This window comes from Thunnus maccoyii, chromosome 17, assembly GCF_910596095.1.
Source record: "Thunnus maccoyii chromosome 17, fThuMac1.1, whole genome shotgun sequence".
NCBI lineage: Eukaryota > Metazoa > Chordata > Actinopteri > Scombriformes > Scombridae > Thunnus > Thunnus maccoyii.
In genome coordinates, this window is record NC_056549.1 from 2,196,335 (window position 1) to 2,222,957 (window position 26,623).

The 26,623-nt window shown below is 40.5% G+C and overlaps 1 protein-coding gene across 1 annotated transcript in view; it reads left to right on the top strand.

Moving 5' to 3' along the window:
* The window catches only part of fam184ab (family with sequence similarity 184 member Ab), a 150,042-nt gene that overhangs the window by 38,812 nt on the left and 84,607 nt on the right, over nucleotides 1-26,623 (top strand). The window contains exons 2-6 of the mRNA XM_042389809.1: nucleotides 15,598-15,717; nucleotides 16,522-16,680; nucleotides 17,834-18,073; nucleotides 18,358-18,441; nucleotides 19,304-19,555. Coding sequence (XP_042245743.1) covers nucleotides 15,598-15,717; nucleotides 16,522-16,680; nucleotides 17,834-18,073; nucleotides 18,358-18,441; nucleotides 19,304-19,555 — 855 coding nt within the window. The remainder of the gene's footprint in view (nucleotides 1-15,597; nucleotides 15,718-16,521; nucleotides 16,681-17,833; nucleotides 18,074-18,357; nucleotides 18,442-19,303; nucleotides 19,556-26,623) is intronic.

Sequence of the window (26,623 nt, forward strand, 5' to 3'; positions counted from 1 at the left end):
GGCAAACGGGTCCGACATGAAAGTGGGGGATTTTTCAGCCGTATTAAGTTATTTTCTCCTAAAATGACACACAGAGAGAGAAGAGGAAGGTTCTCACAGTAAATTTTCATACATAGTTTCAAAGAGCAAGTGGAAACTCTGTCTGAACCCTCTCGCTGCCCAACTTTCCAGAGTCCTAATTGGACGAGGGAGTGGCGTCCGATAATATTCGTTTGAAACCAGCAACAGTTACACTGAGTTCAAGCAGCAGTTGGTGTGTGTGGAGGTGTCAAACTCATTCTTTTCATTCTTCAACACAACTATTTATGTTGTAACTTTTCCCGTGAACACTTGAACGCAGCACCGTAAAGATTTAACCCCGACTTCCTGCTTCTCATTTGTCATCTATACACTTCATTATTTTTGTCATAAAATAGTGAAGATACCCATTATTATTACTGAAACCTGAAGGTGACCTGTTCTAATGTTTTGATATTCAGTTTACTGTCATGTGTGGCAAAGAAAAGCCTTCAATCTTCACATCTGAGAAGATAAAACCAGCACATGTTTGGCATATTTGCTCAAAAAATGACTTAAATGACTTATGTGATCATCAAAATAGTTGCTGATCAATCGATTAATCATTGCAGCTCTAAACTTCCTGTTGAAGAACACATCATCTCTGATTGTGCAGCCATGCCTTTGCATATTGTGTTGACTTGTAATGAAATATTGATTACAAATATATATGTTAGTTTTGTGTCCTGATGTTTCATTATGAAGACACGGACGCAGGAAAAGAACATAAAACAACGTGCTGTCAACTTAACACAACTTACACATTTGTTAACAGTTCGTTACCATGGCGATAGATGATTTAATTTGGAGGACAAATTTACAGCCGTATGTGTAAAGATCTACAAGCTTCATGCAGGTGAAGGTAGAGATCATTTAATTGTCTCCATCTTGGTGGTAACCGCTCTTGTCATGGTTGTTTTTTTCCGTGTAAACAGGAAACGCGTCGTTCCCCGCAGCCGATCCGAGCGTTTATTCACCGCCGGTTGGGTCGGGCTACTCTGGCATTTTGCTCGGCTTAGACATCATCAGCGGGTGCAGACCAAATTTACTTTGCTGTTGTCTGGTTCAGCTTTTAAATGAATCAGAGCCACAGACCAAACACAGCGCTCAGTTCAAGTAAAAAGAAACTGCAGCGCTCCTGGTCGTCATTATTAATATCAAGTCTGACGGTCTGCCAGACGGATGTCATTTAGGAAATTTAAAAGCAGTCATGGTTTGGCTTTAGGTGTTCACTTAGAGAACGAATTGTATGAAAATGTTTTATTTCCCAGAATAATGTGTAGAAATGATACATAGAGGATACAGACTACAGTGATGTGTTCAGGGATTATAGGAGAGTGTAGCATCATGACAGCATGTTCTCACAGGGAATCTTTCCCTGTAATTGTAAACATTTGTTTTGTATCCTGTTTATCCCTCAGAAAGAATGGATGTTTTAGCATTATGTAACATAAAACTATTTTGTAATATTTAATATACAAGATTCCCAAACATGGAGAGAACCTGAGCAGGAAAGCCCTAAAATCCTGAGATTAATCCCTGCTGTTGATCTTCAGGATGAAAACATGGCATCTTGGCAAGAACCCACAGTCGCACAGAGACCAGTAAGACCCTCCGTCTGCTTTTTGGCAGCTCCGATTCTGACAGAAAAATCCAAGTGATGGTGCTCAGTCAGTTTCAGTCGAATCAACAAAACGTGAAGCTGTTATTGTACCGATGTGAGACGTCACTGTACGCTTTGAGTGCATGAGGACAACAGGATCTTTGATATGATGGATGCCAGAAATCAGGCAAAAGAAGTCCTGACTCTCATCTTCCAGCCTCTCACACACACACACTCCTCACTACACACACACACTCCTCACTATACACACACACATCTCTGCAGCCCAGTGGTTGCACTGATGAGCGAGACAGAAGAGCTACAGCTGAAAAAACCCTTTTCTTTACCTCCTTTGTCTGTCTGTTTTCTTGTTGCTCACACACACACATTGTGGTGCTGATGCGCGTGTCCCAGACAGATTAATCCTGAATCTTCCTCTTCCTCTCTCTTCCTCTCTCTCTCTCTCTCTCTCTCTCTCTCTTCCATCCTCACACAGGAGCTTTTCCTCCTCTTCTTCTTCTTCTCTTTCTCCTCAATGATTAAACCACACAGAGAGGAGTGGATGAAGGGCTTTCTGTAGCACAACAGCCGAGAATGAACATGAAAGAACCGACACAGGAGAAAAAAAAAATCACACGTTTAGATTTAAAGTCACAGAAAAGACACGTTTTAGTGAACATCAACTGCAGCAACAAACATGTCGGATACTGTTTCTTGAGCATTGCATCATCTGTTGATTATTTTCTCAATTAATTGATTAATTTTTTAGTCCATAAAATGATGGAAAATGGTGAAAAATGCCCAAGATGACGTCCTCAAATGTCTTGTTTTGTCCACAACCCAAAGATAATTAGTTTACTTTCATAGAAGAGTAAAGAAACCAGAAAATATTCACATGGATTATCAAAATAGTTGGAAACTAATCAATGAATCGACTGATCTTTACAGCTCTACTTGTTTTTCTAGTACAGCAGCAGCTTACTGTTGCATCAGGCGTAAGAAACACATTTTGTTTCCATCATACTTGTAGTTGCTTTTCTTTATTTTTCAGTTTTAAAATGTGTTTTTTATGGAGCTGCTTGTTCTCTGCTGGGAGATAAATGACCACAGGACAAACGGCCAGAGCTAATGTCCATGCATCTGTGTCACTACTACAAGAAATTCAAAAAAAAAACTATTCGGTTAACAGCTATGTTGGCTTTTGCAGTCTATTAAAACCTCTGCAAAGCTCCAAAAAGCCACATTTCAGCAGTTGGTCATGCTGCTTTTGTGAAGGATTTAAGCCTCAGCTACATTCTGTCTGTCCGGCACAAGAGTGTGTCTGTAATTCAGATACACACATCTCTCTCTCTCTATCTCACACACACACACACACAATCATAATCAGATCAGCGTGGAGCCTGTGGATGACAGTGGGAGGGGGGGACTTATTTAATCCGCTGTTCCCACCTCATCTCATGCTGCTTCTCTTTAAAGAGAAGAGGAGGAAGAGTCAGTTATGAACAAACTGATGTAATTATATCAGGATGTTTGTGCCTCCGTTCATTAATCAGAGCTGATAGGGGACGTTAGCGACCTGCTGCACCGCCGGACGCTGCAGGTCGAAGGTCGTCGGCTCTCGTATTGGTCGTCCAGCGTGTGTGTGTGGGGTTACAGCCTTTCACTCTTAAAGTTGTGATTGATTGTAACCGAGTCAATCCAGTCTGATTGGTAAAGAAATAAAAAGCATGAAATGAAAGTGAGCCGGCAGATCAGACAGGAAAGACAAGAAGATAACCGGAGGAGGAAATGAGAGCAGAAATAATCAAGTCGCCCAAGTCGACGCTCGTCTGGCTGCAGGCCATCGGCTCACTGCTTCTTCTAGTTGATGCTGTTTCTACTTGAAGAGCAGCTGCAGATGCAGAGCAGCTTTTTTTTTTTTTTTTATCATAATGACAGATATGCTGATGCTGAAGAATTTTAAGAAGCAAAAACATTTTCTTTTTTATGTTTTACACTGCAGCGGTTATAAGTTCAGAGTGGTGAACATCTGCAGACAGAGATGAAAACAAAGATGAGTTTGTGATTATGTTCATGACACATTCATGTGTTATCAGCCAGATACTCTACTACTAATTCATCATCATTCTCTTCATATACTCTCCCTGAATACACGGGGGAACAAAAGTATGTACTTTAAAGCTAAATAAATAAATTAAATGCATCTCATTTTCATCTTCAAACAGCATCTCAGTTTCATCTCATGCATTTGGGACAGTCTGTAAATGTAAACATGATGTTATACATGTTTATTTCCTCGGTGTCTTAAATGTTGTTGGAGACAACAAAGCCCAAAGGAAAACTGCTTCATGAAGCTCCGCAGCTCTGTCGCTAGTTAAAGCTATAATATGTAATTATTCCACATTAAAATGTCTAAAAACAACTAAACCTATGTTATATATGTTGTTGAGTTGTGTTCTTACATTATCCCAAATGTTTCCAACAATGTTCAAACCCAGAGAAATCTGTAATTTAATCAAAGTAACGGACCGTTTCATTTGGTCGCCTGTCAATGGCGTCATACCTCCTCTACCAAAGAGTAAACACGCACCAGATGCATACGGCGGCGCTGTGTTTGTCCGCTACAATGGCGTCTACCAAAGAGTAACTTACACACATACAAGATAATACATCGGTGTTGTGGTTGTTCCACACAAACTGTTATAAATGGACTTTTATTCAGTTTTAAGTCACATTTTCATGATAAATTTAGGTGGTTTTTAACTATATCTTTTAGCCTGAAGAAGGATTTTAGTCATTGGACGTCTGGATCTTAAGTTATCAGAGAAATAAACTGGACAAACGTTAGCAGCAGCTCGGCTAACAGCCCCTCCAGGAAGTCCGGTGGTCACCAAACATCGTCGGAGAAACACTGATTTTTTAGGTGAAACAGATTTAATTAGTATTTTTAACGATTTTAATCTGCGTGTACATTTGTTCTGGAGAGGAGGAGACCTCTGCCGGTAAAAACATCCTGAATAATGAACACTGGAGTAATCCTATCCCGGTGAAGCTGGTTATTTAACAACGAAGACAACAACTCCCATGATCCCTTGCTACTTCACACCGTCATCACACTCCGTCTTTTGTTATTGTTTTGATTGAGACCGCTGGCGGCTGAAATTACATGTTGTGCGTTTAAGAGTCTCGATATTGGATGATTCTGCAAAACCTCAGATTACGTTCAATGTTCAATATATTCAACAAAATTCTTACTTTCTACAATATGTTCGGCTTTCTTAGACAAATAAAACACTTGGTTACAGTTAGAGAAAGATCACAGTTAGGGGTTAAAAAAAAGAAGCAAATATTTGTTGCAGGTCTGTGAAAGGAAGTGAAATGTCGTCTCCTGCATGACGCTGTGCACAAAGAGCACAATACTTCCTGCATTTGCGCCAGATAATGAATAATAAGACATGGAATATACATAAATAAAAAGGGAAACAGGGTTGTGTACACATGTATCTTTCCTTTAAAGGTTTTCTCGGTTGTTATAGTGACAACAGAGACAGAAGGATGACAGTGTGAAAGGAAGTAAATCTGATTTCCAGCTTCCTTTAACGCTGAATGAAAACCTCTCAGTCCCCTTTAATAAAACCTGGTAAAGAGCTGCTGGAGACGCCTGACACTGTCAAGACCTGTGGAAAGATGAAAGGAGACAGAGGATAAGCTGTAATCAACTCAGGGTCTCTACAACACACACACACACACACACACACACACACACACACACACACACACACGCCGGGACTCTGACAGCAACCAGACTGCATCCCAATTGTATCATTGAGATCTGAAAGCTTGAGAAGTGGGAAAAAGAGCCAGATGCAGACTTTGTTCTTCCTCGTGGGTTCAGAGACTCTCGGTCGACATTGAAGCTCACCTTCCCTGCTGTCGCTGCTCGAGAGTTGAAAGCTGTTTGAACTCTTTTAAATCTCTCACATCAGTCAGGATTTATAAGCTCCGACGCTTTCAAGACATCCTGAGATTGTGATAATTAGATCAATACTTAAAACCCTCACCTATCACTCGGTATTCTTCATCATCTTCCTTTAATTTTCACATAAGCGGATTAAGATTCCAACGTAAATAAATAAAAATATTAGTAAAAGAAAGACACATGGATCTCATGCTGCGTGTGATGAAAACAGAACAGGAAGTGAATGTTCTGCATCGATCTGTCCTCACGGGTTTAAATGTGTTTGTTGACTTTAGGCCTCGATTTCTGTTTAAGTCTCAGCTCCCTGATTTGTACTATGTGTGTGTGTGTGTGTGTGTGTGTGTGTGTGTGTGCGTGTGTGTGTGTGTGTTGAAGAAGGCAGAAAGAACAATATAAAACACACTCAGAACTTGGAGTATACTAATGGATCCAGATGGTGCTTATAATTCAATTAGAGACATCTCTACTGTTTAGATTACGTAATACAGTAACTACACACACACACACACACACACACACACACACACACACACGTACACACACACACACTTTTAGACGTTAGCAGCCATGTGCTTTTAAGTCACATGTGTATTGGCAGCACTAGTTAGAATATCACCAACCAGAGCACAGAAGCTGGTAGAAGAAAAACAGTCCTTCAGCTGAACTAAAATGAATTTATGCTTAATTATGATGTAATTTCTGGTAAACATGTGTCATCCTACCTGTGTTTAATGCTGTTTCTTCTATAGAATTAGATACTGAGGCCCAGATTAACATTTTTCTACCTCAACCTTCTAATAATTGTGCAGATTTTCCATTTTTCCTTTTTGAAGGAAGAGAAATGTCCAACTAAGAAGTGTTTATCATGTGTGGTCGATCCTATTAAATATATATACTGTGTATATTAGTATACAGGAGGAAGGTGTGTATCTGTGTTTACATGCAGAGGACCTCAGATGACAGCAGAACAACAATCTCGCTCAGACGTCTCAGAGAAACGTGTTCAATCACGATGTGCTCATTCAGTCGAGCGTCGCCGCAAATTAAACTGTTACAAGTAGAATCTGAAAACTTCTGTTTACTTCTTTTTTAATGGTAACATTTAATATCTGCTCTCGCAAAGAGAAAACGTGTCCCTGCTGTCTGCACAGAACAGCGAGTAAACAAACCGCAATAAAAAAAGATGTGGGGCTTTTTATTTCCCATCATCACAACAGATGTGTTTTCTTCTAAGAGTCAAACTTTAATTTGTCAAATACGACTCTCTCTCTCTCTCTCTCTCTCTCTCTCTCTCTATATATATATATATATATGTCTCTCTCTCTCTCTCTCTCTCTATCTCTCTCTCTCTCTCTCTCTCTCTCTATATATATATATATATATATATATATACATATATGTCTCTCTCTCTCTCTCTCTCTCTATATATATATATACATATATGTCTCTCTCTCTCTCTCTCTCTCTCTCTCTCTCTCTCTGTCTATATATATATGTCTCTCTCTCTCTCTCTCTCTCTATATATATATACATATATGTCTCTCTCTCTCTCTCTCTCTCTCTCTGTCTATATATATATGTCTCTCTCTCTCTCTCTCTATATATATATATATATGTCTCTTTCCCTCTCTCTCTCTCTCTCTCTCTCTCTCTATCTCTCTCTCTCTCTCTCTCTCTCTCCACATATTATATTATGTTCAGTGTGATTGGTGAAAACTGCAGCGAGTTACTTTAGTACTAAATGTTTCAGCAACATCTCCAAATGTGAATTTATTAAGTTCATCCGACAGAAACAGGAAATCTCATTTCACACTGAATCATGTCTCCTGGTTAATGCTGATAAGAGACGATCATGCTGGACACTTACTTACATCTTTTACTGTGAGAAGAGTGAGTTGAGGTTTTTATGTTGAGGTGTGGATCCATTGACAAGTCAGACATGTTTCTAGAGCCTTTATACAATACTGTGAATTTTAAATTGAATATACACATATCTTGAGGTAAAATTCACAAAGAGCATCAAAGAGCAAAGTGTGAGTCATGACTGAGGCGTTCAGATGTTATCGTTTCAAAATCGAGAGGCCGTTCGACTGTGTTGAGCGGCCTCTTGATTTATTCAACAGTGTTCAAAAGCTACTGTATGTGAGGCATTTGCATTAAAAGCTTTGCTGAAAGCAGACCACAGAATATGCACATTCTGCAGAGCAACCTCGCTTCGTTTTTTGTTTTCTGCCTCTTTTCTGTCAGATTCTAACAAGCGAGTCACGACTTCGTCTTCACAGGATTCTTCTGATGCTTTCATACAAAAAAAAAAGAGCCAAACTTTGCATTTACTCACGTTCGACCTCATCTCAACAGCACCGCTGAACATCCCATAATTAGCTGGCGGATTAAGGTGCACCTTATAATTTAGCAGATCACATGCTAGCAGAGCAGATACTGATACTGTCTTTAATCTGCAACTAGCTGCTGTTTCATCTCTTTAAAAAGGCTTTTCATGATGCTGAAGCAACATTCAGCATCGTGTCTGGAATCTGTACGATGTAACATTTAACAATTCATCCATATACTGTTTGTTTCTGAGCACCAGCATCATTCTTCACTTGTTCCCAGCGAGGAGAGAGTGTATGTGGTCGACTGGCTGCTCCGAGCTCTTCTAGCTGAAGACCCTCTGAAGTTTTCAGAAAGGCTCTGATGTCGTCACTGTTGCTCCTTTTTCAGGCAACCAATCACATATGAGATGAAAACTCATGGTGAAAAAAACACTGTCAAACAAATAGATCGTAGTCTAAGAATAACAAATAGATGATAAAAATCAAAGGGGACGATGCTAGTCCATCATACAACGGCGGTTAGAGCGGTGATATGTTGTCAAGATATGGTTGCCATAGAAACAAAACCCATGTGCAGCCAGAGGAAAACACTATATGGACAAACACTCGTATCCATCGGTGCTGGTAATGTAAAGGCCAAAATCAGGATTATCAACATACATCATATGAAGCCTTTAGACTGGAAAGAGGTGAGAAAAGTGGAGCAAATGATCTATAATCTATTATAATCTAATCTATTTATCTATAAATAAAAGACACAGACTTTAGTGACCAAATAAATGAAAAATATGACTATAAAGAGAAAAAAACAACAGGACAGAGATAATTTCTAATCAAGAGACAATAAGAAATGATCTGACTCACTAAAGGCTTCAAGCACAACACTAAATATGACGACTGTATATGTTTTATGATATTTTAGTAACATCACCTGTCTGTAAACACTGAAGGTTGTTCAACAGGACAAACGAAGAGCAAGAATCTTCCGTGCTTAAAAATTAGAAATTAAATTTCCAATTAGACGCAGATTAAACGATAATGAGCGTAAGAAGATAATGATAATTACCTGCTGATATACCTGACTGCAGCTCAGGAAGCTTCTGCTCTCGTGTCTCATCACATCGTTCAGCCAAGTAGTAAAAAAAGTCATTATAGTGATCAGACCGGACTGTATATAAATAGTATATATTTATATATCTTCATAAAAGGTCTTTATATACAGTCTATGATCAGACATAAGAGCACCGTCAGGATGTACAGCGATATTATAGCTTCAATAAAACATGAATTCAGTGGTTTGAAGCTTCATTAAATCATCAGACTGACAAATAATATTCACATCGTTGGTATTTTACCCCTAAATATGTTTCAGTCTTTACCAAACTGTAGATTTAAAGACATGCGTGACGTCATTTACGAGGAAGGACCCAAAACGTAGTTATAAATCTTTCAGTAGAACCTCGTTGAGACGGGAAACGCTGCTCTCGTTCCTGGAAACATTTCCTGCAGTCGTGGTTTGTTATCGTGTCCCTCTCAGTCCCCCGTTAGCATCAGCTAACTAGCAGCAGATCTGATAACTACATATCTACTACCCCTCTCACACACCGTGACCAAATAATCTCAACTCAAGCTCCACGCTGTCTGTCTTTTAGTGAGCTTTCAACTGCATCTCACTGTCTTCATTAGCAGATAGAAGAGGCTCAGGTGTCGTCACATGACCTGTATGTGTGATCGCATCGAGATTATTTTGGCACATAAAATGATCCCAAAGTCAAGAATAAACTTCCAGCTTCAAAACAACAAAACTAAACACTTGTCAATCATGTAGTGTTTCAATTAATTAGGACAAATGTGTTGCGGTGGCTTCTTCTCCGGTGGAAACACGGCTGGTTTCCCATCAGCTGATCAGTAGTTTTGTTATGCAGCAGTAATGATGAAGTTAATTGCTTGTTAAACTAGTTTTCCAGTAAACTGACTGCTCTCCGCCAGTGAAACGACACATCAGGAGTCGTTGCAACGATTAAACGGCGCGTCTCCCCCGTTGCCTTCTTCCTTCCACGCCGTTAACGATTTTATCCTCAAGCGTGCAGAGATCAACGCGCCGCTACCGAAGATACAGTCATAGTTCATATCTGCGAGGCTTTGTGACGCGACACATAAGTGGTTCACTTTATATAATTAAACGACCTCTGCGAACGTCCTGCATATCTTTGTTTGCTGCTGACTAACTCCTGGTTTGACATGCTACAGTCCAGAACATCGTCGTTGTCGTCGCTGTGGTTTAACTGTCACAGGCTGCAGAATGACCACCGGCTTGTGTGTTAAGGTAGTGAAACGGTCGTTATTAGACATCATCATTATCATCAAAGTCTCATCAGACTGGAGCTGAGAGATTAGTGAGGTGTGTGTGTGTGTGTGTGTGTGTGTGTGTGTGTGTGTGAGGAGGTTTTTCAGGAGTCATTAGATCTTTTGAAGTTGTTCAACCTTCCGTCTGTCGTCTTTCTGTTTTTCCTCCTTTCATCCTTCGAAGAGCCGATGACATCAGTCCAGACGAGCTCAATCTGGCAGCTGCTGTCATAACTTCATTCAACTTTGGGTCCTAAAGTTTGTGTCTTTTGGTCTGTAGGTTAGTTAATAGACTGTTGCACAAACTCACATTTAACTCACATTTAACTGGAGTTCACTCTGGTAGCTTCATCCTGCCAGTTCAAAGACTTTGGCAGCACGTTGGAGTCTAAACAGACCACATTTCAAAAACCTGGTTGACTTTTACCTTTTATTGTCTCTGCTGGTGTTTATTTACATGCAGAAATATGTGAATATGCTGCTTTCACTTTCAGCTCCATGCATGATAGTCTGAGTGCAGTTATTCTCAACTACAGGACTAAATACTGCAGGTTTGGAGTAAATGACTCCCTGCAGGTTTCTGTAAATGCAGCCTGAGAGACTCGATGTAGAGAAATGAATCTCCTGTTTCTCTTTCATTTTAAAAAAAAGCAGCATATAAATGATCACAGACCAGTATCTCCCGAAAGTTTTGGTTCGATTTCTCCATCATGGGAAAAAAACATGTAACCTACAAGTCAACGCTGGCGGTGGACAGATACTAATAAGCAGTTTAGTAACAAGCAACTTTGACACTTCAACACGCAGAATCTTTTATCTACTTGACAGAGCAGCTCACACTAACTGCTGCTGCTGTTAAAATTAGATTTTATGTTTGTTCAGATGAAACTTTGAGTGTTTTTTTTGTGTCATTATAGCAGCTGACAATAAGCATCAGAGAGTAAAAAAGCTCATTTATTTCAGTCAGAACAGATTTAGTGTCCGTCAGTGTTTGCTAATATATTCACAGACATTAACATTCATTCGGTGTGTTTGTTTGTTGAACCTGTTGTTGAAGCAGAATGTTCCTGCTTCATAACAACGACTGTATCCAAGCAACAAGGGAGGAAGACGGTGAAAGAAAAGTACAAGAAAACATACGTTTGTATCTCTAGAATAACAGAATAACATTCAACCGAAGAGTGAAAACAGGAGGTCCAAAAGTAAAAGGAAGCTAAAAGGGAATTTCTTCACAGTGTTTGACAGCAGTCATATTTCACGGAGCTGCTAGCAGGGACTCAGCTGCACCATCGCCTGCTGGTGAAAGTGAGTTTCTCAGCTGTGACTTTCTCACCGCTGACGGATGAAATTTGTGGCATTTCGCTGTCACATTATCGATCCGCCTGGTATCACTGTCATTTATGCAAACTCCTCCAAGGACACGAACCGATCGACCCGCGGAGATGAGAGAGGATCTCTGCTAGCACAGACGCACACTTTACTCCTCTCTCTCTCTCTCTCTCTCTCTCTCTCTCTCTCTCTCTCTCTCTCTCTCTCTCTCTCTCTCTCTCTCTCTCTCTCTCTCTCTCTCTCTCTCTCTCTCTCTCTCTCACATTCACACCCAGAGAGACGCTGATAGCAGCAGACCGCTGGTTCAGTAGAAGGAAGGAAGCTGCTGTTGTAGACGTTCAATGACACGTAGCCGTAATGTTAATGTCAATAAGAATAAGGAGAAACGACAGGTTACGGTACTTGGGTTACTTTAAGTGTGTAAATAATGAAACGCTTACTACATGAACAATTTTTATTTATTTTAGTTATCAATGTTGACAATACATTGCAAGACAATCTCCTCAGGATTACAGATTAGGAAAGAAACTATCAAAGAGCCTGCGTACAGTTATGTAGAATCACTGCTTTTTACAAAGAGATCTTCTTTCATTTTCAGCTTATATGTAAGATGCTCCATCACCAGTATATCATCTCTAATTGACATCCATTGTTTGCTACTGGAGGTGTCAGACATGAGCCAGTTTTTTTAGTAATGACCTTCCTCCCAGCCAGATGTTGTTCTCCTACATGCACCGATCCATCCGAGTGTCCGAGCTACAGGATAAGTCAGGATTTAGGAACCACATATCCCAGAGAACTGAGTGAACGTTCTCCCTCAGAAGGGCTGTACGTTTGTATATTTCCCATTAATGTGTGTGTGATCTGGATCCATGGTGTTACACAGACTCCAGCATGGCTGCTGAGGACGTATCTGTTGACTTTTGATTTTAGGTGTGATAAAATATCAAATTAAATTCTTCCAACTGAATTCTCTCCATCTCAGAGACTGTGTAGTATTTCGGTGTGTTTTACTACATGTACATTTAAGTAACACATGTAGAAGGTCAACATGGAGGGAAATGTTTGCCTGTGGACACGATGGGCTGATAGACACTTCCATCCATTCGTCCACTCTGACCTCCTTCCTCTGCAGACCTCATTGCTCTACAACAACGTCACACTGTTTGTACTTGTGACCCTTCATCACAGGCTGCATGTGTATGAGAAAAACCACAGATTATACTGTGGGAAAATCATTTTGTGCAGCTGAATTTAGTTTCTTTCTTCCTTCCTACCAGCAGCTTCCTCAGTACGGATACATGTGTGCAGATACTGCAGAGCCATAAAGGGTTAAATCCTGTACTGAGCTAAGAATCAACTCCGACAGCGTTGATATATCTGCAGGTTTAACACACAACACCTGGATGCACAATCATAATTGATGTTGGCAGATAATCTGCAGACACATTTAAACAATATCAGCTTTCTGTCTTTCAATGGTTCAATGTTGATTTGTTTCCTAATGATGACGATATTTATAGCCTTTGTCTTTCCAGCAGCAATTGTCATGTTATGTGACACACACACACACACACACACACACACACACACACACACACACTCTTCCTCTTCCTCTTCATCTTCTTCACTGACCATTTGTCAGGTGAATTACACGGAGGAGTTTGGACACGAGTGCATCGATTCATGAGACATCTTGACAGTTTCTGCTGGAGTGTTTGCTCACTTCAGTACACGTGTGCTCATATGTGTGTGTGTGTGTGTGTGTGTGTGTGTGTGTGTGTGTGTGTGTGTGTGTGTGTGTGTGTGTGTGTGTGTGTGTGTGTAACAGAGATTTTAGTTCCTCTAACTGTTACGTCTGCTTCATTCACTTCCTGCGCTGCGGGGAGACTGAGCTGACTGAATAATTTAGAGATGAGGAGGAAAAGATTATTTATTTTGGAGCAAACTGAATTTTCTCAGATTTATTTAACTCTTTTGTTTCATTCCACAGTTTCCAACATGAAAAAGAAAAGAGAGAGAATGATGATTCAGATTGTACAGATTTGAAGTTTCTCTGCTATACGTTGACTCTCAATAGAGCTGCAATGATTAGTTGATTGACAGAAAATTAATTGGCAACTAATTTTTGATAATAAACTAATTGTTTTGAATCATTTTTTAAAGAAAAATGCTAAAATTCGACTCATCAAAATAATTGTTAGTTGCAGCTCTAATAATTTCTCAGTAATTTCAATTTAAAATAAAAAAGTCATATTGAATTATCACCCAAATGAAGAAAGAAAAGAAATAAAACTAGACACTAGAGCAGCAAAGGTTAGTCGATTAATCGATTAGTTGATCGTCAGATAATTAAACTGCAACAATTTTATAACTGAATAATCGTTTTGGTCATTTTGTGAAGCAAAACCACCAAAGATTTGTTGGTTGCAGCTTCTTAGATGTTTGTTTCTGTTTCATACATGAAAATAAACTGAAAACATCAACATGTGATCTTATAACAGTCACTGTTCACTATTTCATGCCAAAACCATTAATCGCTTAATCAAGAAAATAATCTGCAGATTTCTTGCTGTCGTACATGAAGATACACATTCCATAAACTATATTTGGCTTGAATTGAGAGATATATATATAAATATCAGGTTATATTAAACGTACAGCATAATAATGAGAAAAGGGATGAAAATATGCATTATATTCACATCAGCAGGTCACTGAAATCACCTCCCGACTATAATGTGTCTCAGTTTTTTCTCGTTAAGTAAAACTCTGCAGCTGTCAGCAGAAGCCTGTGAGTGTGTGTGTGTGTGTGTGTGTGTGTGTGTGTGTGTGTGTGTGTGTGTGTGTGTGTGTGTGTGTGTGTGTGTGGAGAATAAACAAACAGGAATTTGAAAAAACACCACCACTTGTCAAACTAAAGCCTTTCATCTCCCAGCGAGGCATAAAAAGTGGATGTCATTGTTTCAAAGAAAGCTGCTGCTGCTGCTGCTGCTGCTGCTGCTGCTGCTCTCCATCTCTAAGTCTGTTGACGGACTTTGGTCCAAAGTAAACAAAGGCTCTTTAGCACCATCACACAGTTCAATGTGCTGAATTATTGACTTGCTTTTTTTCAAAGAGGCAACACATAGCTTTGTTTCTCACGGCAGGGAGAGAGAAGCATGGGGGGGGGTGTCTCATGGCTTTTCATGTGGAAATGTAAAAGCCATTTCTGTCCTCTCTCTCTCTCTCTCTCTCTCTCTCTCTCTGCCTCTGTGAGTGGGGGGGGGGGCTGTCAGATTACGGCTCTCTGACTGGCTGCTGCGTGTATTTTTGGAAGGGATTTAAAGGTCAATCTCATGCACAACAGTTTGCTCGTGTTATTTTTATCCCCGGCAATACGTGGCATCAACCGATTTCTAATTTATAACTGTGGGCCATCGCCGCTGATGCTTCTGAGCTAATACTGGAAACACGGAGACGTGCACTGGGAGGGTTTCTACAGCTTATAGTGGATGCAGCTGAATGCCGGCTGCATACCACGACTCATTACTGCAGCATTTCTCTGCTGGCTGCGTGTCTTTATCTAGAAGCTGATTGGTGTAAAATTACCATAAATGATTCATGTAAAGGTTTTTATGATTTGCCTACATGTTGGTAGATGTTGGTGGGGACTTTAAAAAGTATCAGCTATTCCACATGAATAGAGTTTGATGATAATAACATTCAGGATCAGACGGTTTATGATAATATAAATGATGCACGAGCAGCTTTTCCAGCCTACAAAGAGTAAATGTACAGTATCTGCCTTCCTTTCATCCTTTCATCTCACAGTTTTGTTATTCTACCCTCCAATTTAATTTCCGAACAAAACATCAGCAGCGCCAACATAGTTCACATCGGTTGAACTCGAGCATTTAAAGGTTAATACAGTAAAACTTCCTGAAGCTTTCCTTCCCTCTCCGTTGCAGGTTATCTATGCACTGAACACAAAAAACGATGAACACGAGGCGGCCATCGCCACTCTGAAGGAGGCCCATGAAGAAGAGGTGCAGCAGATCCTCTCTGAGACCAGAGAGAAGATACTACAGGTTTATACCATTTCTCTTACTCAACATCAATTTTTTATCACTAACCTTCTCACTTTTAAATTCAGAGTCGAGCTACTCTGAGTGAAATCATCCCCCTCGTCTTTGATGAGAAGTGTCAGAAAAGTTTACTTTCTCTCCATGTTGGACACACAAGATTTTAAATGTAAGAACATTTAGACTGGAAGGAAACTACATCTGACCACAGACATTTGAATGGGAGAGGTGTAAATAAACAGCTATTTCAATGATTGACAAGTTGTGAGGTATAAATAACTTGGAGGGAAGCTTTTGTACTGTTTGATGTAGATATAAGTGAGCTTTAATTCCTTTTGGATTAATGAGAAAAATGTGGAATGGATCTTCAGAAATGAACTCACTGGTCAGCGAGAGTCAAATTCAGGTCAGTCGGTCAAGACGAGACAGTATAACGTATGTCTAACAGCCGTCCGTCCGTAGCTGCTAAACTACATTATTCCTCTGCAGCTGCAACACTATCACATAGCAGCTGATCCGCTGGAGAGACCGAGAGCTGAGATCACATTCAAAATGAACTCATCAATATTTAATCAGCTGAATATTCATTATTTAGATCTATATATCATCACTCCTAATGAGAATAACTTCCCTTCCCTGACAGCATCGTGACTAACCTTGAACATCTAAACATATACAGACGTTTACATGCTATACCTTCCCACAGAGTCTGCCTGGAGGGAAGGTTTGATGCTGCGGTTTGACAGATTTATTATTAAAACAAGACATTTGGAGCAAAATGGTTAACCGAACACTGCACATTTGTTCCAGTACAAGAGTAAGATCAGCGATGAGATGGACCTGAAGAGGCGGATTCAGTCTCTGGAGGAATCCATGGAGCTGCACGAGAGGATGAAGAGACAGGCGCTGGCCGAGTTCGAGAGTTACCGTCAGAGGGTGGAGGACATGCAGCTGTGCACCGAGGCTCAGGTAGACGGAGGGATGATGTGTGTGTGTGTGTGTATGTGTGTGTGTGTGGTGTATTTTGGGGTGAGAGGCAGCATGCTGCAGTCACAGCTGCAGGTAATCACAACTAATGTCTGTGTTTCTGTCCCGCTGTGGAGGCTGCAATCTGCCAGCATCACATCTGTCTGCTGGACTGGACGGCTGACTGGTGGTGTAGTGGTGGTGATCAGGGCTCCTTCACTTTCTGCACCAGTTCTGTCTTATATAGATTGTTTGTCTGATATAAAGCAAACTCCCATCATGCATCTATTTGTATGATGAATAATATAGTTTCTATCAGAATCAGCTACATACAGTTCATTGCAAAAATGGGGCAATGGTGGCCTAAAGGTTAGAGAAGAAAGCTTGTTACTGGAGGGTCACTGGTTCAATCCCCCAGACTAGCAGGATGAACCCCCCCCCCCCCCTCCCTCATTACCACCACTGAGGTACCCTTGATGTGTGAGGAGCCCTTGAGCAAGGCCCTTAACCCCAACTGCTCCAGTGGAGCTGCTCAGTGGGAGCAAATCAGACTGTGGTTGTACTGGGCAGCTTCCAGGTATGAATCTGTGTGATCAAGGCTTTACTGAAAGAAGAGACGAGAGCATTGCTTTCTCAGTGAAATTCCCCTGAATAAATAAAGGTTAAAAAATATGTGTTTATTTACCTCCAACTCTCTGCAGAACAGACAATCTTTGCTCCTCGTGTGTCTCAATCTTTATTCTTTTCTTTTTCTTCCTTGTTTTTCGCTGCAAATCAGCACATTTCTCACATGTAAACGTAGTTTGGAGACCAGACAGACTCATCTGGGATTCTTGCTGGTGAAAGATCTTTTAATATGTGACACCTCGTCGCCGATCAGTCATATAGCGAGCAAACAGAATGACTTCAAGACAGAACGTTGTGTAGTGTGTTCATGGCTTGTTTATTCTTTGCCTCTCCTACTTCATGATACGTTTTTTTTTTGAGAGACCACACGCTGAGTCAGTATTGAATATTACTATCAACAGGTGTTGTTTCTTCTCACATTGCAGGTTTCTCTGCAGTATGTTTGCTGTCTTGTCGGTCATTAATAAGTGCGCCCACTGTATAAGAAACCCACAAACCCATAAATCAATCCTCCCTTCTTTCCCGGCAGCACACCCAGCGCGTGGTGTCCATGTCGAGGGAGGTGGAGGAGATGCGACGGTCCTTTGAGGAGAAGCTGCGTACGTTCAGCCAGGCCCAGGCCCAGTTTGAGCAGGAGAAGAGGGTCGCTCTGGAGGAGCTGAAGGCCCAGCACAGACAGGAGATCCAGGAGCTCCTTCGCAGCCACCAGAGCCAGAACGCCAACTACAGTAAAGACCAGGAGAAACTGGGACAGCTGCATAAAGCCGAGGTAACACGCTAAGGCCAAAGCAACAAATGAAATCACTGCAGGGAAGTTCAGGGGGAAGCTGGACAGCAGTGATTACTAAGATATTTATCTGATTGTGTACAAGCCAGTGAATTAAATCAACTTTAGAGCGTGATGGATCAACCTTTCCTGTGTAAGCAAAGGTGTCAGGAAACATTCTACACATTTTAAAGTTCTCTACACAAAATGAAAACATCCTTCTGTTTCTGGATTGTCTCAAACACAATTTGAGTTTTTTCCTTCGCGTGTCGTGTGACGTGTTGCAGGTGGATTCCCTGACGGAGCGGGTGGAGGAGCTCAAAGCGGACAAGAAGAGACTGGTGGAGGAATACGAGGCCAAACTCAGCAAGGTACCGCTTTAATTTACTGCTTTAATACACGACAGCCAATAACTTGAGTGATGGTTTTTTTTCTGATGTCAGACTCTGATTGTATCTATGCAGTCATCCAGTGAGCAGCTATATATTATAAAGTGGATACATTTATGTATAAAGTTAATACTGGAATCTTTACAATATCAGATGATAAACTTCAGCAATGTGCATGTATATTAAGGGAGCATGATAATTATTTTTTCATCTATACATGACATTAATAACTGAACCAGGCTTCACATCATGGTTCTGTTTTCTGTTTTTAATACATCATAAACCCTAAAAATTACTACTTTACTAGTTTTATTTTAATATCTTATTGTAGCCATAGCCAGTAGTCATAGCACTATAAATTTTCACCTAGAATTACCTGTACTGTTTGTGTGTTATAATAAAGATGCACTCTGATTGTTGTTTAAAGTAAAATAGTCTCAGCTAAATGTGGATAAATAATGGTTAAAACAGAGTGGAATTACATTTGTTATGTTGACCTTGCAGGCAGTGAAGGCTGTGAGCTGCAGATTCCTCTACAGTGATGTGAGCAGCGAAAGCACAATGGCACAATTTAAGTGCTGCATTCAGAAGCTATTAATTTCAATGAAACCGTCCTCACTGACAGTGAGCACTGTCAGGCGAATCATTTTGTCTTCAACTTTCACTTGCATTGATTATTCAAGCATGAGATTGCGTTATAATGAGAAAAGCTTTTCAAAAACGGTTTACTCCCAATTTTCAGGAAGGAACTCAGGAAGAATAAAGGTATTAAAAAAAATTAAACAAAGCTCAGTGTCCTTGCTGTTCAGGCTGTTTGGTTTAAGGTTTGTCCGTCCGTCCGCAGGCTCAGGCCTTTTATGAGCGCGAGCTGGAGGCCATGAAGAGAACCCAGCAGCTGACCGCCGACAACCTGTTGGCGTGGAAACGCACCGAGGCCGAGCTGCGGCGGGAATTTCAGACCCAGGAGGCGGCGCTCCAGAAAACCCTCGGAAAACTGAGGACCGAGCTGGCCAGGGTTACGGATGAAGCTCGGGAAAACCGGGAGAAATCCCACAAGCTGCAGGCGTCGCTCACCACCGCCGAGAGCAACGTCAAAGTGAGTGTCAACCAGGGGTGTGTCCGAATACAAATACATTATTCGGCAAAGCACAAATAGTGGGTTTTATACAAATATTTGTTTCATACAAATATTTAAAAAATGATTTGTTGGGGGTGTTCCCCAGAGATAAAACTGAACTACTGACACAAGCAAAGTGGTCCCAAGAGACTCTCCATAACCTGTTGTTCCCCTTCTCCTTTCCACAAAGTTAGGTTGTAAAAAATAGGCAATAAATGAAAAATGCAAAGCAAGAATCACCTTTGAAGTTCTTCTACATGTTACATGGTGTGCTGTCTCTGTGTTATGGGTGTATAAATAGGTAGAGGTCTGTCTGCATGAGGCGAAGAGTAAAGTTTTATCTCAGTAGTCAGCGCAGTCGTCTATGATCTGGGAGACTCCAGTTAGAGACCCGATGTGGGGACCTCCTTCGTAAGGTAGTTTATTCATGAACACTTATTGTAACACTTTAATTTTCTAAAATTAAAAGTGTCATAAAAACAAAAACAGGATTTTTAAGCCTCTTTACACTTTTATTCGAATACAAATACAGATACAAATAATTTTGCTGCCTCAACAAATACAGATACAAATACAAATACTGGGCTCTCTGCACATCCCTAGTGTCAACCTACTCAGACATGTTCAAACTTTAACCGGAATATAAAGAGTAGACAGGACAGGGATGATCATAAATCCTGTAATTTATTAGAACAATGTCTTAACTATTATTGACCATATTATGCCAATAATTACAAAATTTGTCCTCTAATAGATAATAAAATGAGCAGCACTTGACATGGATAGTTCAGTATTGATGTTTCACTTCACTGATTAAAATACAAAAAGTAAAACTTCAGCAAAGTGTCACCTGCCCAAAACTTAGCCTGGGACTTTTTTTTCTGACATTTTCTGACATTTTCAGATATTAACGCTGCTATAATCACAACGGACCAAACGATTATGTGTAATAAGAAAACAGTCACATCTGGTGATGAACCCGTAGACCCAGAGACTAGCTGGTAGCAGACGATTTAGCAGCTAAAAAGCCAGATATTTCCTTCGAGAGTTAGCATCAGAGTGTAGATAATAAAGATGTGCAGAGGGCGCAGTATTTGTATTTGTATCTGTATTTGTTGAGGCAGCAAAATTATTTGTATTTGTATTCGAATAAAAGTGGAAAGAGGTTTAAAAATCCCCTTTTTTTGTTTTTATTAAGCTTATAATTTTAGAACATTAAAGATGAAAATTAAAGTGATGTCCATAATTAAGAAATGTGCGTCATGTAGCAGGTGGATGTGACCCCCCTCATTGAGTTTTTCTTTCCAAAACCAAATAATTTTAAAAATATTTGTATGAGACAAATATTTGTAAAAACCCCACTATTTGTGCTTTGCCGAATAACATATTTGTATTCAGGCACACCCCTAGTAGATAACATGTTTGCCATAATAACAATAGTATACTTTGCTTGCTTTGCTTGTATGTTAACACGGAAGTAAAGGTTCACTATCACCTCGTTCTGTCAACACTCTGTCCATCAGTAGACAGTCTATCAGCCATGTAAAGTTTGTAAAATAAATGAACTACACTACAACCAACCAGCATGATGGATCTAAACTGTCCTCTAGGATGCAGCTTTTCAAAATAAAATGATGGTATCCGATATCTTATGTGTGGATAGCATGATGGTGGATAATACTTCATACCTCTGCCCTGCATCCCATCATTAAGGCAGTCATGTGTACAAAAATAGCAAGACTGTGTTCATTACCCAAGTTCTGTTCTTTAGAGTAGACTCACATTATCTCTGCCGTTGAAAATAAAGTTGACATTCGCTCCAGGGGAATCGCTTAAGTAGGTCTGTTTTGTTTTTATGATGTGCTCTGAAGTTTGTGTGAAATTATCCCTGATTGCACAGAAGAAAAGAAGGGGTCCCCCCCCCCACCCCGCTCTCCCCCCTCTCTGTGTTTTTTGAGAATATGATCAAGGTCAGCAGTGGTTGGTGTGCCTGGAGTTAAAAACTTCATTAATTATCACAGCATTCAAGTGTAACCCAGATAAAGAAACGACAACAGAGCAACAGAGCAGAGAGCGTGAACCAACTTCAGTTGACAGCTCCTCTAGATTCTCTCTGATATAAGATACGAGACAATAAAACAGATATCAGAGGGCAGAAGCTATTTGATGCTCGGCTGTTTCAGTCTTTCATACAGAACAGAGCTGATATGAAATGATTTCACACTTCTATATCTTTCTCTCGCAACCTCAACAGAAGTAGACTGGGTAAAATATCGGAACTTGAATCAAAATTACATTATTTGGAGCAAGAATAACAAAATCTGGGCTTCTCAGAGGAAATAAAAAAGCAATAATTCAGTTAGAGTTTACCTAAATTCCCTCTTGAGGTCTCGAGCAGAATTTCAAACTCATAGAACGAGACTCAGTCACCTCCTTGTGTCGAGACTGCAGCAAAAATGAGAAATATTCTAACATTACAGCCATCAGATCACAACGAGCCTTTTTATCTGATCCATTTCAATCTCATTTTATGCATCACTTTACTCCTCCTGATATATCCTTAGACAAAGACAGCTGTAAAAAACTTGTAAAGCCATTTAGAGCTTCCCTCTCTTTTACTCAAGAGGAAGCCAATCATCCCAGTAGACCCATCATCCTGCCTGAGTCACACAAGGCGATCATAGGAATGAAACCTGTATTGTTAGCAGGCCTGATTGCAGCTGAGAGGATGCTGGCAACCTCCTCACACACTTACACACACACAATGGCTAAACATCTGGCTAGAATGCATCCCCATCCCCTGAAGTCTGCAACCTGGGCGTCATCCTGGACTCTACCCTCTCCTTCCAGTCACACATCAAATCCGTCACCAAATCCGCCTTTTTCCACCTCAAGAACATCTCCCGACTCCGGCCGTCACTCTCAAATGATTTTTCATATCGTAGGCCGATCTGCTTGGGTTAAATACTAACACTCAGACTGTCAGAGGGCAGAACGGAAAGAGACAGCATCCGAGTTACACCAACTTGGATGTTTGCCGTCTACAGTTCTCCTTGATCAAGTAACTTCAACATACATTCTCAGCAATAAGACATCAAAGGCTTGTGTGTGCTTCTCTCATCTGAAGTGTTGACCATCACTCAGAAATATCCACAACACCAGTAAAACCCTGGACAGGCTCCAATATGTCCTGAACTCAGCTGCCAGGGTTCTTACCCACACCAAACCCTGGCAGCACATCACCCCTACTCTCATTCACCTACACTGGCTCCCTGTGAAATCCTCACCTACAAATCCCTCCACTCCCTGGTCCCAAAGCGTCAACCTCCGGGACTGAAAAATGAAGCCAATGTGGAAGTGCCAAAAACTGCAGTTCCTTGAATGACCACTGGAGGCTCCCAAAGCAAATCAATCCACATAGACCCCCATGTTAAAATGTCCAACTTTACAGCAGAAATAAACATGTTTACAGCCTGGTACAACAAACGGTTTTGGTCTCTGTAGCTAATTTCCTCTTACATGACAACTGTACGGGGGTGAATTTTTTTATAACTCACCCATTTAAATTTTATTAAGCCGATTGCCCATTTTTGATTGGCTGGGAGTTAGGCAGCGTCACGCACTGCCAAGATGGCGACGTTCGGACGGAGCGGCTCACTTTGAGTTTCAAAACCGCTCTTCAGAAACCAACGGGTGACGTCACGGTAACTACGTCCATATTTTATACAGTCTATGCTGACCCCCCAGAGACAGAGCCTTCAGCGTGGCAGCCCCCCACCCTCTGGACTCTTTCAAACCAGCCCTCAAAACCTTCCTGTTTGCTCAGGCTTCCACAGTTAACCAGTTAACTTCTCAGTTGCTTATTATTTAGGCTCGGCTTAGTTTTCTTTTTCTCCTTTTTTGTAAAGCGTCCTTGGGTGTTTTGAAAGGCGCTGTATAAATCTAATAGTGGTTTAGTATGTGTGATAGGGTAACGGAGCTTCTGAAATGAGGATGTTGTGTGTCTTCTGTCTCTGTTTGATGCTGTAACGCTTCATCTTACCCTGAAATCTGGGTAAAATGTTTTATATCTCCTGTATTATATGTGTATTGGATGTAATTTCCTTGCTCTTCTATGAGAAAATACAAATCACAAAAAAAAGGATCACAGCTGCTATATTGTGCTGCTGCTAAGGTAATATCACAATAATCTTTTAATAACAGCCTCAGTCTATGAACATATCTCTTAATCCTTCAACTCCTGTTGACAGTTTATTGTCGAGAGATAACAGATTTTTAATTTAACCTCGACGAGCTCACAGCAGATGTTTTAATCTTTATTGTGATCTACATGTCACCACAATAACACATCTCACATCTTGTTATTCCTCTCGCCCTACAGTTTGTAATTACTGGCTTTCTATAAGGTAGCGTTTCTCTCAAGCAGAGTGACATTTTTAGACTCTCTTCACTAAATTTTCTTTTCACTCTGGAAAATTAAAATGTCGCACCAAATCAAAATGCTCGCTAATCTCGTGAGGCATAATTAACTGTACCAGCACTCTTCATGGGTGGAAATAGTAGCATCAAATATGGAATTCACACCAGTCTGCAGCACTTTGTGGCTGATGTCAGGATGCTGCAGCTCCTTGCTTCAGCGTTCTCTGTCATGCTCCTTTAGCTTATGATTTAGTAGGCAAATCTCCAAAGAAACGCAAGCCAATGATCGCTCGGAGTAACCGAGACAGGCGTAATTAATGACTCACTGTTCACGAGCTTCCGTGAGAAATATGCAAGCCAAAAATTACAAATTATCCCCCAAGTGAAATACTCCACTGAAGTTATGTTAAATTGCTGCTGTCACTGACTTTGGACTAAATACTTCACTCTCAGGTAAAGCATATCTGGACTCGTTGGAGGAAGCTTTTAGCGAGATATAACAATAAATCATCTAAAGCACAGTTTTCAAGGCCTTTTATATGTAAATGGGATTGCAGGATTTAGCCAGGTCCAATAAGGATGATTGACAAAAGTGAGGCGGCGTATATGTGTGTGTGTGTGTGTGTGTAACAATGGGATTCTTCGTTTAGCTCCGATAAATCAACTTCTACAGTTAATTAAACTGTTTTAAGCCCACCAGTCCAACATCACACACACATATATAGATGTAAACTGTTCTTCTGGTTACATCCATTGACAGGATGTGTCACTACATGTGTCCTATAACCCCAAACATAATGTTTTAAGCAGAGTATTAAAAGCTTTTTTACTTATTGGCAACAAATCCCATGAAAATCAAAAAAAGATCAAAACTAACAATGAACTGATTCCATGTGTCCAAAGGCTGATGTGGCTTATTTCTTTTAGACGCAGGTTTGTTGACAACACTCCGATATATCTGAAAACACAGCATATCAGACTTTGTCAGAGGCAGAACGATAAAGTCTTATACAGTCTTATTTCCATCATTGTCCCTGCTGATTTCACGGATCATCAACCGTTCAGCAAGACGGGGACGAGAGTTCATCGTCTGACATGAAGAAATATTCAAGAACTAAACATAGACAACTGAATCCCAGGAACAAGCAGTCAAATAAATATGTTTTCAGGATGTACTCAAGAGAAAAGACAACATTGACTCACATAACATCACATCATCTCTCGTATTTTAAATATTAGTTTGATACACTGGTGTCCAAAAATGACTAAAACACATTAGTGAGCTGCACTGGGTGACATGTTCTTTTATTACAATAAACATGGAGGGACACTGTAACCTTCTCAGTCAAACCACATACACTACCCTGCTGCCATGAATACTCACTACTGTAGTGCATTTTAACCTGCAGCTGAAAATTCACTATTTACTCCTGTTTGTGTGACGTTCACTAAAATGTACAGTTCCCAGGTGTCTGAGTGGCACATGCAGGATACAGAAGTCAGAAAGTACTGAGAAAACTCCCTTTTCATGGGAGTTGTAGACAACAAGGAAAATATGAAATAACACATTGCTGGTCCACCTTAAAGGTCAGTCCACCTTAAGTGAGCTTGGTCAGGTTAGGCTAATGCATTGTCGCTAACATCGGAGCTAACCTCCTTCAACAGACTCTTCTTGGTCTTGAGAAGCTGCAGCATTTATTAACTGACACACTGTAGTCTGTACTGTACATTTACTGTCGTATCGACAACTTCCTGCTAACCTCTCCCTCCGCTCCGTTCACACTCATCGTCACTTTTCTGCCGCTCGCTCGACTACACACTCGTTACAAACACACATGACTCACTGCCCTGTTCCTTAAAGCAGCCACGCTCCTCTTATAACAATATCTTTCACATAGATGTTCTTTGAAGAATGAGGAGAGGGAGGATGACTCAAAACTATTCCACTGTAACGTAGGATGTTATTGTGCTCACACAGTATGTGAGTGAAAATCATTAGTAGCCCGTTGATATTAATGATGGTGTGAAATTGTGCGCAGCTGCAGAATGAATAACAGGGAAACACTGAGTGTACAGCTCATATTATAGTGATTCATTAAATGTGTTACTGTTGTAAATGAAAATATCATACAGAGAAACATATTAATGTATTAATTGTTATCCAATGAAATGAGTAATTTACGGGGGGGGGGGGGTTGCCTCTGACACACACACACATCAAATCTAATTTGTGTGGCTCCTCAGTGGTTATTATCATACTGAGGTTTCATTGTCTTAGCTGTAGCAGCAGTAATTAAGTTTGAGGCAGGCCGTTTGATGGGATTGAAAGATGTGAAATTACCTCTGAGTTCTTACAGAGTGCTTTAGGAGAGCTCTAAATCGCACAGCTACTGTACTCTTGTGTGTCTGTGGATGTATGTGTGTGTGTCTGTGGGTGTGTGTGTGTCAAATGCCTCCCTGAAGTCTAGTCCTTATTAACTGAGCATTTTAATTCTTGATCTTCAGTATTAGGAATATTCTACCAATATGCCGCATACTGTAACTTTGGTTGTTCAACATGTCATTCAAACTATTGTCTTATACAGCTACAACTTACACAATTACACCAACTACATGTAAATGTCCTGC